Below are 13570 nucleotides of genomic sequence, written 5' to 3' on the forward strand. Positions count from 1 at the left end.
CACACACACACACACACACACACACACACACACACACACACACACACACACACACACACACACATAGTTTTTTTAACTATACTGACATTTTTTATATTTAATTGTACTAGTTTTGACAGTTGAAGACATTCACCCAAGAATCTCCCTATGTGGTTCTCCCTTTGTGCCCGTACTGAATTTCATATTTAATCTTTTGTTTAAAGGTGTTCAAACATTTAGGGTCTCCTTAGGAAACAACCCTGGAAGACGACTCTTAGTGCTCCCACTACCTCTGTCATCGGCAACATTAAAAACGTACAGGGTCCTTTTAAGGGAAATCCTAAAGTTTAATTTACCACGAAAACCTTGGTAATTCTTATACTTATGAGGACAAAGTGGGCCGTAGCTCCCAGGTGACGTGAACGCCCATTGTGTGTGGGCGTACAGAGGCTTGCCTTGCTGGTATGTGGCCAGCCAGGTTCAGTCTTGCTGTCTAGCCCCTTTACTCATTACACTTCTATTATCAGGACTGCAAAGGGTTGCTAAGCAAGTCCCTTCCTGCATTGCTGCCTGCTAGGCTGGTAAAGAGATATACCTTTCCATCGGCCGACGTTCCATCTCTCATGACAGCCACCCATCTCTCTTCAACCTCAGCCGTCTCCATTTACTTAAATGGTATTTAAACCCTTAAGTATTTTACCCCTAAGGGGAAAAATAGCTTTTCAACCACAAAGTGCCACACATTACTGCTTTACTTTTTCTATGTCTGCTTTTCTTTCTACACCGATAGCAAACTTTGCTTTTAATAGAATATGAAAAGGAATAAAACTTCCTTTCTCACCTATCAATTGATAAATACACACACATAAATAAACCCAGTGACACAAGGAAGGAACAATGCCAATTCATCCTGAGGCCTTGAAAGTCTCATAGTAAACCACAGAGCAGATTAAATAACAGAGCCAACGTCTCGGGACTGGAGTGACAGTTCAACAGGCAAATATGTATGAAATGCCTTCAACAGGAAGGTCTCACCCTGTTGAAAGCATTTCATCTTAGATTATTATTCTATTATTCTATCAAAATTTTCACTCCATTCACCATGAACTCGTCGTGACGGGTTGTCAAGGCATTATGTGTTTATTTTATATAAGGAGACCTGTATTACGCTCAGAGGAAATGTAAAAGCTCTTAGTGGAGCAGATATAAAAGCGGTGACAGCAGGGAGTATCACAGCAAGGCCCTCTATCTGACACCTTCCCTTTGACTAATGTCAGCCCAGATGTAAAGATACCACAGAGTTGTCATTTCCTCTTTTCAAACAGAGCACAGCAGGATGTGGATTCTGCAGGCAAAACAGGATATTGCGTTTTTCTTGGTAGAATAAATGCGATAGCTGTAGCCTCTGTGGCGGACGTTAAGCGTCTAATCTTAATCACTGCTTTGTGGAATCCGGGAGTGACATCAATGTGTTATTACTGTCTGCTCTTGGGGGGCCTGGAGCACGCAGGGTCTGTGTGTCTGTGGCACAAGGGCACATTATGTGTGTCCACGCCCTCTTCCTTCTGGGCACGGTTCGACGGACGGCTCGTGGGTGTGTCCGCACTGCGATCTTGCCCTACCACATGGCTGTCTACTGACACTATGTGTGTGTGTGTATGTGTGTATTGCATATGTGGTGTGAGGGATTCTGTGTGTGTGCGTGCGTGCATGTGGTTTTAGTGATTGTGTGTGTGAGTAATGGTTTGTACGTGCATGTATGTGAATTGAGTGGGTGAGTGTGTTTGTGTGTACGCGGATGTAGTGTAGGTGATTGTTGTACACGCATGTGGTGTGATTGATTTATGTATTTGTGTACACATATGTGGTGTGAGTGATTGTACGTATTTGTGTACACATATGTGGTGTGAGTGATTGTGAGTATTTGTGTTCACATGTTGTTTGAGTGATTATGTGTTCATGTTGCATCTTCTTAGGTACGGTCTACCTTCACATTGGACACAAATGGAAGACGCATCATATTCAAGTAAAAATATACAATATATTTGCTGTAAAAATTGTACACAATGTCTTGGACATTGATCTTTACATTTACTATACATAATGTTCTGGGGGGTCATTTTCATTTCCTTCAATGATTTTTCTGAAATTGTCTCCCCCCTCCCGTTGTAATCATATTTTATATACATCTTTACAAACAAACATACTGAACTAAAACAGCCCTGTGAATGCGGCTTAAGAGCTGGGATGAGATACAGACACCTTGTGTTTATTTTTTAAATCCCTGAAAATGTCTCTGCGAGGTAAGAACACATTAGCAGGACTCATTTCCTTCCCTCTCTCTCTCTCTCTCTCTCTCTCTCTCTCTCTCTCTCTCTCTCTCTCTCATACAACAACACCCACTCAGATACTCACCGCCACTTAGAAAAGATGACCGAGAACGGCTAATTATACGCCATGTTCCCCTTTACCATACTGTAAATATGCCAATAGCTGTAGTCTGAAAACTGCAAAAATAAAACAAAAGTATAGCCTTCATGTTCACTCACTTTACACAATCCTATTTACTATACCTTAAATACTTGGTAAATTACCTTGAATCAACTTTCATGTTAAGTTGAAGGCAACAGGAACAACAGGTAATATGAGCTAAAGGAACCTAAAACAGTGAATTCTTGATTTAGAACAAAAACATGCATTATAACAATGCTGTTACGGAGATATAAAATAACTGAAGCTTTGCTCAACAATATTTCCCCTTGGATGTTTTTTTGCAGAGGGCCGCTGTAGAATGAGGTGTCGAAAATTGAGCCAAATTATGATATATAACACAGAAAAAAAAAAGGATTTCTACAATCAAAAACCCTCCATCCTGATCTTCTCTGGATCTGTCGATCAGGCGATAACCCTGAGCGATCCAGATCAATAAAGGTCATCGAGTTTACAGCTGGTCATGAGCACAGAACAGTCGTTCCTCACGTCGACGGAGTTAACAGAGCAGTCATGAAATGTCCAGCGTTTACGACACACCCACACCCGCTGTAAATACCGCACACGACTACACATGCACCCCACACCACATACATCGACACACTCAAGTTCCCCCCTTCCACACACACACACACACACACACACACACATCCCTATGTCACGAGTCCTTAAGGCATCGGAGAATAGAGCTGACGTTAGCACGGTCAATGCTGATCAGGAACGGCGTAGCTTTGAGCTACCGTCAGTGTAGCCTCCGCAACAGGGAGTCTATGCTACTCTGGGCTCCTCCGAAACCCCCCAAAAACGGCCGACCACAAACAGGGAGCAACTGCTCCCTCATTAGGACTCGAGCGTGTCCAACTGGAAGACGTTGTGATTGGTGGGCGTGGTGAAGAAGAGCTGCTCCTCCGAGCTGCCCGAGCAGTTGTCGCAGGGGCTGTGCAGGCGCTCCAGCGTCCGCTCAAAGTCCAGCAGCTGGCCCATGAAGTTAAAGTTTGGAGAGATGTTGGACTTCTTGCGCTTGACAAAGTCGTAGGCGTCGTTGAGCGACAGGTTGAGCCGCTGCATCAGGTAGGCCACCGTGACGGTAACCGAACGGCTGATACCCGCCAGGCAGTGGACCAGGATGCCGCACTGCTTCGACCGGGCCTCGTCTGGGAAGGGGGGGGGGGGGGGGGGGGTTGGGATGGATCAGTTAGTACAGTCAGCCTGGAGCTCCATTAAAGATTGTGGTACACCTGGGGTGATAATAGTCAAGAAAGTACTGAAAGAACCTCTGAACCAGAGCTCTTTTCTATGGTTCAGTCCAATGAGAAGATAAGGTGAGATGAGATTTATCGGATCTGTACTTTAATCATCCGGATAGGGTGGATACATACAATTGGGGGCATACAAGTGAATACATGTTTTTTAAGTCAACCCACTCATTCTACACTTGGGTCGTTCCAAATGTCCCCAACCCAAGACCATCCAGGATAGTAGCTTCTTCTATATGTTTTGTTCACTGCCGTGAACGGACAGACGTCTCCAGACATGTGCTAACTAGCTAACGCATTGGCAGCCAGCCAAACTCCAGGATGTGCAGTCTTAACTCATGACCTACACCAGCGATCAAACAATAAGCCCTGAGGTTTAGCTGCTGTTTCCTCCTTTTTTTTCTTTTTTTTTACCGCCACTGAGCACAGTAAAAAGATTATAAAAAAACGAGTTCAGGGCCCAGCCGCCCCCACCGACCGAATCAACCACACAAAAAGCATGTTTGGTTTCAGGCGGTGGCTTTCATGGCTGAAACAGGAAATGAAAGATGTGAGAATTCTTTTCTTTTTCTTACAAATAGTAGTATCTGAAGTAGCATGGGGACCGAACAAAACAGAGTAATTATCTTAACACAATGGTTATAACTCATGTCGGGAGGAAGTGACTGGTCATCAACCACCACTCGTCCTCATTCAAATAAGCTGCTGATACCGAAAGTGAGATAAAAAAGGGTGAGACGTCATGTCAGCATCTAACAATTCTCAAAATCGTCACTCGATTGCACAAGAGTACATATTAATGCTCGGTGATTTGAATAACCAGTTCAATGCAAATACTTTGGTACACATGCAAATACTGATATGAATATATATATATATACATATATATACACATATACATACATATATTGACATTTACTTGTTAAAAATACAAAATATCAAGTAGACTTATGTTGTCCATCCCAGATACTCACCAATAAAGGAGATGGCTTCTGGGAAGAACTGGGCCAGGTTCTGGCTCCAGTGGTCTGAGATGGGGATCTGCTTGTACCTAAAGTGGCCCTCGTGTTCGAACATGTTGGGCAGGTTGGGTGTGACGTTCAGAATATACTTGATGTTGTGCTGGCCCAGCACGTCCAGATTGGTGGAGTCTTTGGCACAGCCCAGGTAAAGGTAGGGAAGGATCTGGACCGGGAAGGCGGGCTGGTTTCCCGGGATGGGACTCTCCTCAGATTCCGTTGCGCTGCTGGGTTCACGGTCCGACTCTCCGTCGGAGCAGTCGGAGCTGATGCGGAGGTTTCCAAAGCCCAGGACGGACAGTGGTGGGGAGGAGCTGGGACAGGAGCTGTCCAGGAGGGTCTCACAGTGTTCTGGGTACTCTGTCTGGAACCTCACAAACCCCCCTGAAGAGGCAGAAAATAAAACAGAATACTTTAAAAAAGACTAGAATTAAAAAATAAATCACAGCTTGTATGCCTTTTTTTAATCCAAGTGTAAAGATAGAACTGTCTTGGCGGGTTTCTTCAATCAAAATACGAGCCTTTAAGAGTTGGCTCCAGTCTATCCCAGCAGACCATTCATGAAATGCATGCCTGTTACTACTAGAGCAAAACATGGCGCAGCCATTTTGGAATTTTAATTGGGAATCTCGGCGACACAGAAACATTGTGAAAGTTTCCACCATGCCAGTGTCGTGGGTGTTACGATGTTTAAAACAACCCCTGCCACACGCAAACGGAAACATTACATTTGATTAACGTCCAAACATATTTCGAACGTGAACAGAAAATAAATAAATAAAACTCTTTCGTTATAAGAGTCTGACAACCGAGCTGTCTAAAATAAGTGAACGTATTACAACAGCATAACACCGTAAGTACCGTGCAGGTAATACGCCTGGCAGCCGTCCTCCCACAGCTTCTGCAGGAGCAGACCCAGAACAGACCCGGGAGAAGTTCCGTTCTCCTCCTCCCGCCACTCTCGGGTGCTCTCATCGTACAGAATCACGGTGTCCGTCTTGCACCTCCTCACGAATTTATCCTTGTCCTCGGGGTTTGAGATGATAGTCCGAACGGGTATGTTTCCCTTCTTAAACCTTCTGAGCATGAGTCCCGGGACGGCCAGGTTGATGGCGGACTCTATGTGTGAGGACTCGTACAGCTCGTGTGCTCGACAGTCCAGCAGGAGCAGCGAACTCCCTCCGGACTCCAACTCCGCTCGCAGCCATTCCACGGTCTTACTACTTTGCGTCGCATTATAAGACATATCGACGTTAATATCATGTTAATCTCAACGGCGAATACTCGAACATGGTTGGACTACATGGTTAAGTATTCCGCGAAAGCAAAACTTGCGTGCGAGGCATCGGCGTCGAGGCGTCCGTGTCGACGGTTCATCGCTGTTGCTTCTGTTGGAAGCGAAGGAGAGAAGGAAAAAAAATCCTTTCGGATTCTCATCAGGACTTGTATACAGGCGACTCACCAGTCCCTTTCAAACTTCCATTCATAAAAAGAACACACGTATGCGTGTGGATATGCGGTGACGATGCCACGCAACAATCTCATTCACGACTACAGCCCCGGGTTGGAGGACACAGATGAAGAAGTCTTGCGTTACACGTTCTTCATTTCTCATTCCGATGCACGAGTTTTTTTTTGGAGTTGACATTCGAGCAACTCAAGAGGAGGGAGGAGTTTGTTTCTTATGATTTAAAGCCGTAGTATATCATTGCTTAGTGCCATTTCTTGACTGACTCAGGCCGACTCTAATGTACTTCTTGATTAAAATATCAAGTTTATGCTTATGCAACACATGTGGAATGATAAAATAAACGATAAGACTATCCCCTTATTGATGCTGATTGTCTATGTTGTCCTCCAATTTGTAGGCCGAACAATACAATTTTATCTTGTTAATAATTTCTGATCGTTTGATTAATGGGATGTTTTAATGAAGTAGCCACGTGCACCATCCCACTACCGCTGTTTGCCCGGTGGTGCTGAAACTCGTGTGTGCTCTTTTTAATTCATTAGGTAATTTATCAGTTCCTACATATGAAAATGTAACATATGATTTATTTTAAAAATTAAGGTGATAGGCTATAATAATAAAAATGAATATCATAACATAAAGACATTTCATTTGTTTGATCTGTATTATAGAGTGAATGGGCGAAGGGGCTGGGATGGAGAAAGACGCGTGGAACTCATTTGTCTGCGCACGTGAGTAGCCACACACACACACACGCACACACAAAACATAAACACGCACACACACACACACACACCCTCTCTCAGACACTCGCGTGCACGCACGCACGCAAACACACACACACACACAGATGTGCAGTGCAGCAGGAATCAGGATTACCACGAAATGAGGAGTGTAGCTACTAAACCTGCACGAACACTTGCCCCCCCCATACAAATACACAAACACACACACGCGCACAAACAAACACGCACACGCACACGCACACGCACACGCACACACACACACACACACACACACACACACACACACACACACACACACACACACACACACACACACACACACACACAGATAAACAGATAAGAGTGAGATGGAGAAAGAACTATCCTGACAGAAAGTGTTAAGGCGCTGGGCCTGTATGTGTTCTGATGAGAATGATTGGTCGACCTAAAGGATCCAGCACACGAGGGATTATATAACACCGCGTATAAGGGACAATTCAAATTGGCCTATGCATTTGAACACACATGCACTGACCAGTGTCGTTAAGTGAGAAAAACCACATGATGTTTTAGCTTGTGTCTGACGACCTTTCCTAATAAAGTGTCAGCAGTATAATTACAGCGCGTAATTATACAGCACATCTGCAGACACTATTTTTAGACAATTCAATTTCAAGCCCTATTCAATCGTGTGATTTACACGAATGAATAGACCTTTACGGAAATTGACATGCCGTTCATAATGGGCCACCATTTAATAAGGTATGTAGGTCGAGAATGCTGCCCTCGCATAATGCCCTTATATGAATGAGATGCAGCATCTTTCATTCATGAGAAACGGATTGTTTTGATTGTCAACGGTTCCACTGAGCGCCTTGGATCCCTGCATCAATTATACTCATAATATGCAGATGGGATATGGGAATTGAGCCAAGTAGGCGTATAAAGGATTGTTTTATACAGGAATCCTTTATTCATTATAAAGGATTCATCACCATCGGCTAAAAAGATAGCTGTACTGCACCACATTACATAAGGAAAATCGTTTCATAATACATATTAATATAACATATCAACATCACGTTTAAATGCAACGCAGAGGGTTGGGGCTTAGTTGTGGTATTGTTGTCTAAATGGATCATAGAAAAAAAAAATTACTTCTGAAAATGATTTGTCTAAGGTTCGTACCTAGACTTCTACAATTTTGATATTTCTGTAAACCCCATCTTGTGGTGGATCGGGGGACTTTACACAGTCTGTGCCTCATCGAAAAAAAGGGAGGTGCCAGACGTCTCTTCTTATAGAGCTCTCAACCACAGCTGCAGTGCGCCCCCAAGTGGGGGAAATCAGAATACACGTTTTGCCTTTTCGCAATCATAAAAAAAACCACACTTCTCGTCGTTATGAAATACCATTGAATATGATACATATGATACTTAAGGGGTATTAAGGTTTTCGATATAATTCGAGCCATATTAAGAAAGTGAACACAGACCACGGTTCGCAAGTTAATAATGTGCTTTATAAAAATAAGAAAAATATAGATTGTTACCTATAATAGGCCTATACCTAGATTCTTAAATGTACCAGTATCGAACCGATATTACAATTTAAATATCCAACAACATCAATAAATATCTAGAAAGTGTACAGGATTAAAGTACATAATAAATCACAATCAATAATCGCAATCAAATATTGAACACACATTCCAAGGCCAAGAGGGTTGTTTTCTGCAGATATTAGCCTACTATGTCATCCTATAAAGTTTCCACATTGTTCTAATGGTTGTATTTCTTTGGTAAATGTTTGCGCTGAGGTAAATATAAAAAACAATCGTTGGTTTTTATCTTTCATGCTACTCATTTCCACCCCATCCATCAGGAAATTTTTTCACAAAATTATTTGTATGACGTGTACTGAAAGATGCAACATAATTCAAACAATGATGATGATCATCATAATCCACCTCCTCCTCCTCATCATGGTTACGTTATGCGGTCGCTGATATCACGTGGCTGAGGCCCTGGAAGTAGGACCTCTCCTTCTCACTCATCAGCTCAAAGTGCAGCGGCTGGGTGCAGAAGTTACACCCTCCTGACGCGCGAGGCCTCAAGTCCAGACCCACCTCCTGCCAGGCCTCCACCAGGCGCTCTGGGGACCAGGGGGAGAACCACACACCTGGGTCATTATGGGTACGACTAATGGATCAACCTACTGAGTAACCTACAAATGAAACATGGACTATTATACATTTGTGACTCTTATGTGTTATGATTCGTACAGCTAGTGGAGTGAAATCCCTCTGGACTCCAACTCGTTCGCAGCCATTCCATAGTCGTACTACTTCGCGCGGCATTATTAGACAGATTGACGTCAATATCATATGCTCATGATAAAAATAATCTACTTTTAAATTGGGAAATTGTCTTGCAATGCAAGAAAAACTAACCCTTACCCTAACCCAGCATCTATCAAATGAATGAATTGTAGGCCTTAATAATAAAATACTCATCTAGGCAGAGTTCAACAACATAATTCCTTCAGTGATATAGCGCTTCGTGTAAACAGGAAACTACACCTGTCAATGGATTTGTAATTATCCTTGAGGAGTGAATTGGGGATAGTGCTTGAAAGACGCTATTCAAATCAATACTATTGTCATCAATATTATCAGTTCAGAGGAAATTAGCTGTCATCTTCTACTTTAAATCGGGACATTGTCTCATAATGCAAAAAATATAGAGAAAATAAATAAATCTAGTTTGAAATGAACAAATAAATGATTGATGTTCCCCACTAGAAGACCTAACCCCTTGACACTATGTCTCGGTGACGTACCGACAAAGTGTTGCATCATCTGGGGGGTGTGGTGCGGCGTGGGGGCGATGCGCAGAAGCTCCTCCCCCTTGGCCACCGTGGGGTGGTTGATGGCCTGGACGTAGATCTGGTCCCGGGACATCAGGAGGTCGCTCACCTCCGTGTTCTTCTCTGCATCCGCCACCTGACGTAGAAAGAACCGCGGCCGGCTTCAGTCACCCAAGAAGTGCACAGAACTCAAATGCTCAATGACGTCAGGGTAACAAGATGCAACAAGAAGTTACGCCGCCGTCGCGACGCCAAGCGCCGGACTACGGATCAGCCATTCTGAGCAGCGGTTGTACGGTGACCTTTGACCTGGGGGTCCCTACCAGCACGGGGATGATGTGGCTGGGGCAGCGCACCACGGGCAGCCCGGAGGCGGTCAGCATCTGCCGCAGCAGCGCCACGCTCCTCTGGTGGCTCCTCCGCACGCCGCGGCCCTCCCGGCTCTTCAGGATGCGGACGGACTCCCTGGCACCGGCCAGCAGCATGGGGGGCAGGGAGGTGGTGAAGGTGAAGCCCACGGCGTAGGATCTCACTGTGTCCACCAGGGCGGCGGTACCCGCGATGTAGCCCCCCATGCAGCCGAAGGCCTTGCCTGGTGGCGTTTTCAAATATCAGTGATATATATATGTATATATATATATATATGGATGTCAAAGTGGCGATGCATGTGATAGAGATGGGTGTTTTACCAAGTGTGCCGGAGATGATGTCCATTTTGTGCATGACCCCGTCCCGGTCTCCGATGCCCCCGCCCCGGGCCCCATAAAGGCCCACCGCGTGCACCTCATCCACAAATGTAATGGCGCCAAACTCATGGGCAGTATCACATATCTCCTCCAGAGGGCACACAGCACCTATTGAGAGGAGATATGGGAGATAAAGGTTAAAGAAAAGGTTCTGAAACTTCTAAAGTCAGTCGACCCTGAACTGAGAGTGGCTCCACAGCCATATATGGGCAGTCACTTAGAAAGTCAATGGAGGGAAACTGAAATGCATACAAAACAAAAGGCGCCCCCACCATCCATAGAGTGTACTGTCTCGAAGGCCACGATTTTCGGAGTGGCCGGGTCAGCCTGCCGCAGCAGCTCTCGCAGGTGTCCCACGTCATTGTGACGGAAGACAAACTTCTGGGCCCCGCTGGTCCTTATGCCCTGGATCATCGAGGCGTGGTTGCCTGCATCAGAATAGATCTGGCAACCTGGAGTAGAAAAAAGCAAATGAACAATGTTGTTATTAATAAGAGCAATTAAGACATAATATAGACAGGGTGATCTGTGGAGCACTATGGATGGTCCAGTAGTGACTTTGGTGTCCTAGCCTAAAGGAACTAGGTTTGATTCCCATGTCTCAGTCTACATGTAGTCATCCTAGAGTTAGCGGGTAACCCCTACTTGCTCATTAATGTATCTCATTCACTATTCACAAATCACTTTGGTGGAAATCATCTGCTAAATCAATGAAATGATACATAAACATAAGGAATAGTAAATATATGATAGATGTGATAACTTGAGCTTTTGCATTCCATCCCACCTGGTAGCATTTTGGCCAGAGTGAACAGGGTGGAGTCATTGGCTACAAAACAGGAGGTGAAGAGCAGCGCGGCGTCCTTGCCGTGCAGGTCAGCCAGCTCGTGCTCCAGGTCCACGTGGAACTTGCTGGTCCCCGAGATGCTCCTGGTGCCCCCAGCGCCGGCTCCATGGGTCAGCAGAGCATCCCTTTAGGATGGAGAAAATATGAACAATCTGAAGATATAAATACTCAGTCAAGTATCCTCTAATTAAATGTGCATGCTCATTCTGTATCTAATTATATTGCATTAATCTACAATATTGAATCTCATCTAATCAGAAATCTAAATTGAATCTGTACCTTTGGAAATTGGAATCTAATCGTTAGGGTTAGGGTAAATCAGTGGCGACACCCCGGGCTAGTGACTATACATACAAAACAATGCTAAAGCAGCAAAGCTTTGAGAGTGACTTCTGCTCTCTCAACACTCATCGTCAGTAGGGTACAGTTCCTGCTCACTTGACAGCGTTGAGGACCGAGGGGTGGCGACTCATGCCCAGGTAGTCGTTGCTGCACCACACAGACACGCCCCTCATCCCACTGGCAGTCTGGGAGTAGGGAGACTGGGAGTAATGGTCTGCCATGGGGAAGGAGGCGGCGTGCCGGTTCACCGTCTTGAACACCCGGTACGTGTGGTCCCTCTTCTTGACGTCAATCTTGTTCTCAAAGAAGCTGTCGTAGCTGAAGAAGCTAGCTGGAGAGTGGGAGTATCCCGATGAGACCGACAGATGGAGGGGTGTGATGGATATGTGGTTGATGGAAGGATGGATAGATAGAGGTTTACCAATAGCTATTATTCAAAGTCACGAGGATAATATTATTATGCTGTCTCAAAACAAACAGTTATTTTTATCTGCAAAACTATCCATAGGCAAATGTATTATCTGACAAATGTAAGTCGCTTTGGATAAAAGCGTCAAAATGCCTTAAATGTGAAAGTAAATATAGGTTTTTTATTTACCTTTGGGCAGAAAGTCCCGCAGTAGGTGAGAAACCACAGGAGCTGTTGGTTTATGGGCCCTGGTCTCTTTAAGGCCCAGCAACGATGAATTCTCTGCCAATTGATCTGTGCCAAAACAAGCTCAACTGTTTCTCAGCAAATAACACACACCAAAAAATGACATGACTGCCTCGTAATGTTATCTGATTCTCAAGCCTGTTCATTACCCTTTAAACGAGCTGTAAAGTTTGCTCTGAGTGCTGCACTGTCTGACCTTTAAGGGCTGACATGAGTTAACCTCGAGTACAGTAGGGTTGTGTCAACATTCACTAGCTTACTTGTGCGGGTGGAGTTCATCTTGTGGACATCCTCTTGGAGCTCTAGCCTGGCCTCCCTGACCACAAGGTCGATGTGCTGCACCATCTCAGAGGCCAGGAAGGGGCACTTGGAGCTGGTCGGCTGCTCGCCAGGAGGGAGGGTTTGGCCTGGGCGGTCATGGATGAAAAAGGAGGAGGGAGCTCACAATCTCAATACAATTGGTAGAAATACACTGAAGTGCTGGTTCATAAAAACTAAAAAAGATGAATTGGCTTTACACATGACAGTAAATAAAAAAAACCTGAACCACGATAACTATTGCTCAGTGAATAGTACTCTACTGTGCGGTTCAGTTCCTCCTTGAAACACAACTGACCCGGTTCTTTTGGTGATGTTTCTGAAGCCACTGAGGCTGAAGAGGAGAGCTCCCGGACCCGGGGCCTGGACGCCAGCTCCATCATTACAGGGCACTTCAGTGCATAGCCCACCAGCGAGCTCTGACCGGCTGAATGCAGCACTGTGCTCGGTACGACCGTCAGGAAGGGACAACGGCGGGTAAGTGTGTCCATCTGAGAGCACCGTGATCTAGGAATGCATCATTGAGCCCAAGTCGGCAACATGTAACATACAAACAAAAACATTGTTAGCAATAGAAGGCTTTTCTTATGGAGTTGTGAACTCTCTTTACAGAACGAAATATAATAGTGTTTTTTTTATCACAGTAAGTCATCTCTAAAGGTTACAAAGGTTTTTATTTTTACCTGAACACATCCCACTCCACTTTGAAGAAACAGATGAAAGATATCCTGCGAAACATGGCTCAACTAGCACTATGACGACAAGATGTTGCACACGCTGAAGCCAGAGAAGATGCTCACTGTGGTGGAGCCTGCCTTCATTGGGCATTGCCTGTCAGCTGCCCCTGACAGGTG

At 44.9% G+C, this 13570-nt stretch overlaps 2 protein-coding genes across 2 annotated transcripts; both read right to left on the reverse strand.

Moving 5' to 3' along the window:
* Positions 1–488: 488 nt before the first annotated feature.
* LOC130384837 (dual specificity protein phosphatase 7-like) lies at positions 489–6392 on the reverse strand. The gene is made up of 3 exons (XM_056593208.1): positions 5606–6392; positions 4700–5128; positions 489–3623 (listed from the first exon to the last, which is right to left on the reverse strand). The coding sequence occupies exons 1-3, from the start codon at positions 5988–5990 to the stop codon at positions 3310–3312; spliced, it is 1128 nt and encodes a 375-aa protein (XP_056449183.1). The 5' UTR covers positions 5991–6392; the 3' UTR covers positions 489–3309.
* A 1499-nt stretch (positions 6393–7891) lies between these two features.
* On the reverse strand, positions 7892–13459 carry LOC130384843 (5-aminolevulinate synthase, non-specific, mitochondrial-like). The gene is made up of 10 exons (XM_056593223.1): positions 13015–13459; positions 12659–12805; positions 12342–12446; positions 11840–12074; positions 11342–11526; positions 10827–11006; positions 10498–10662; positions 10132–10400; positions 9782–9944; positions 7892–9094 (listed from the first exon to the last, which is right to left on the reverse strand). The coding sequence occupies exons 1-10, from the start codon at positions 13205–13207 to the stop codon at positions 8934–8936; spliced, it is 1803 nt and encodes a 600-aa protein (XP_056449198.1). The 5' UTR covers positions 13208–13459; the 3' UTR covers positions 7892–8933.
* Between the last annotated feature and the right edge of the window lie 111 nt (positions 13460–13570).

The sequence above is a fragment of the Gadus chalcogrammus genome, chromosome 1 (assembly GCF_026213295.1).
Source record: "Gadus chalcogrammus isolate NIFS_2021 chromosome 1, NIFS_Gcha_1.0, whole genome shotgun sequence".
NCBI lineage: Eukaryota > Metazoa > Chordata > Actinopteri > Gadiformes > Gadidae > Gadus > Gadus chalcogrammus.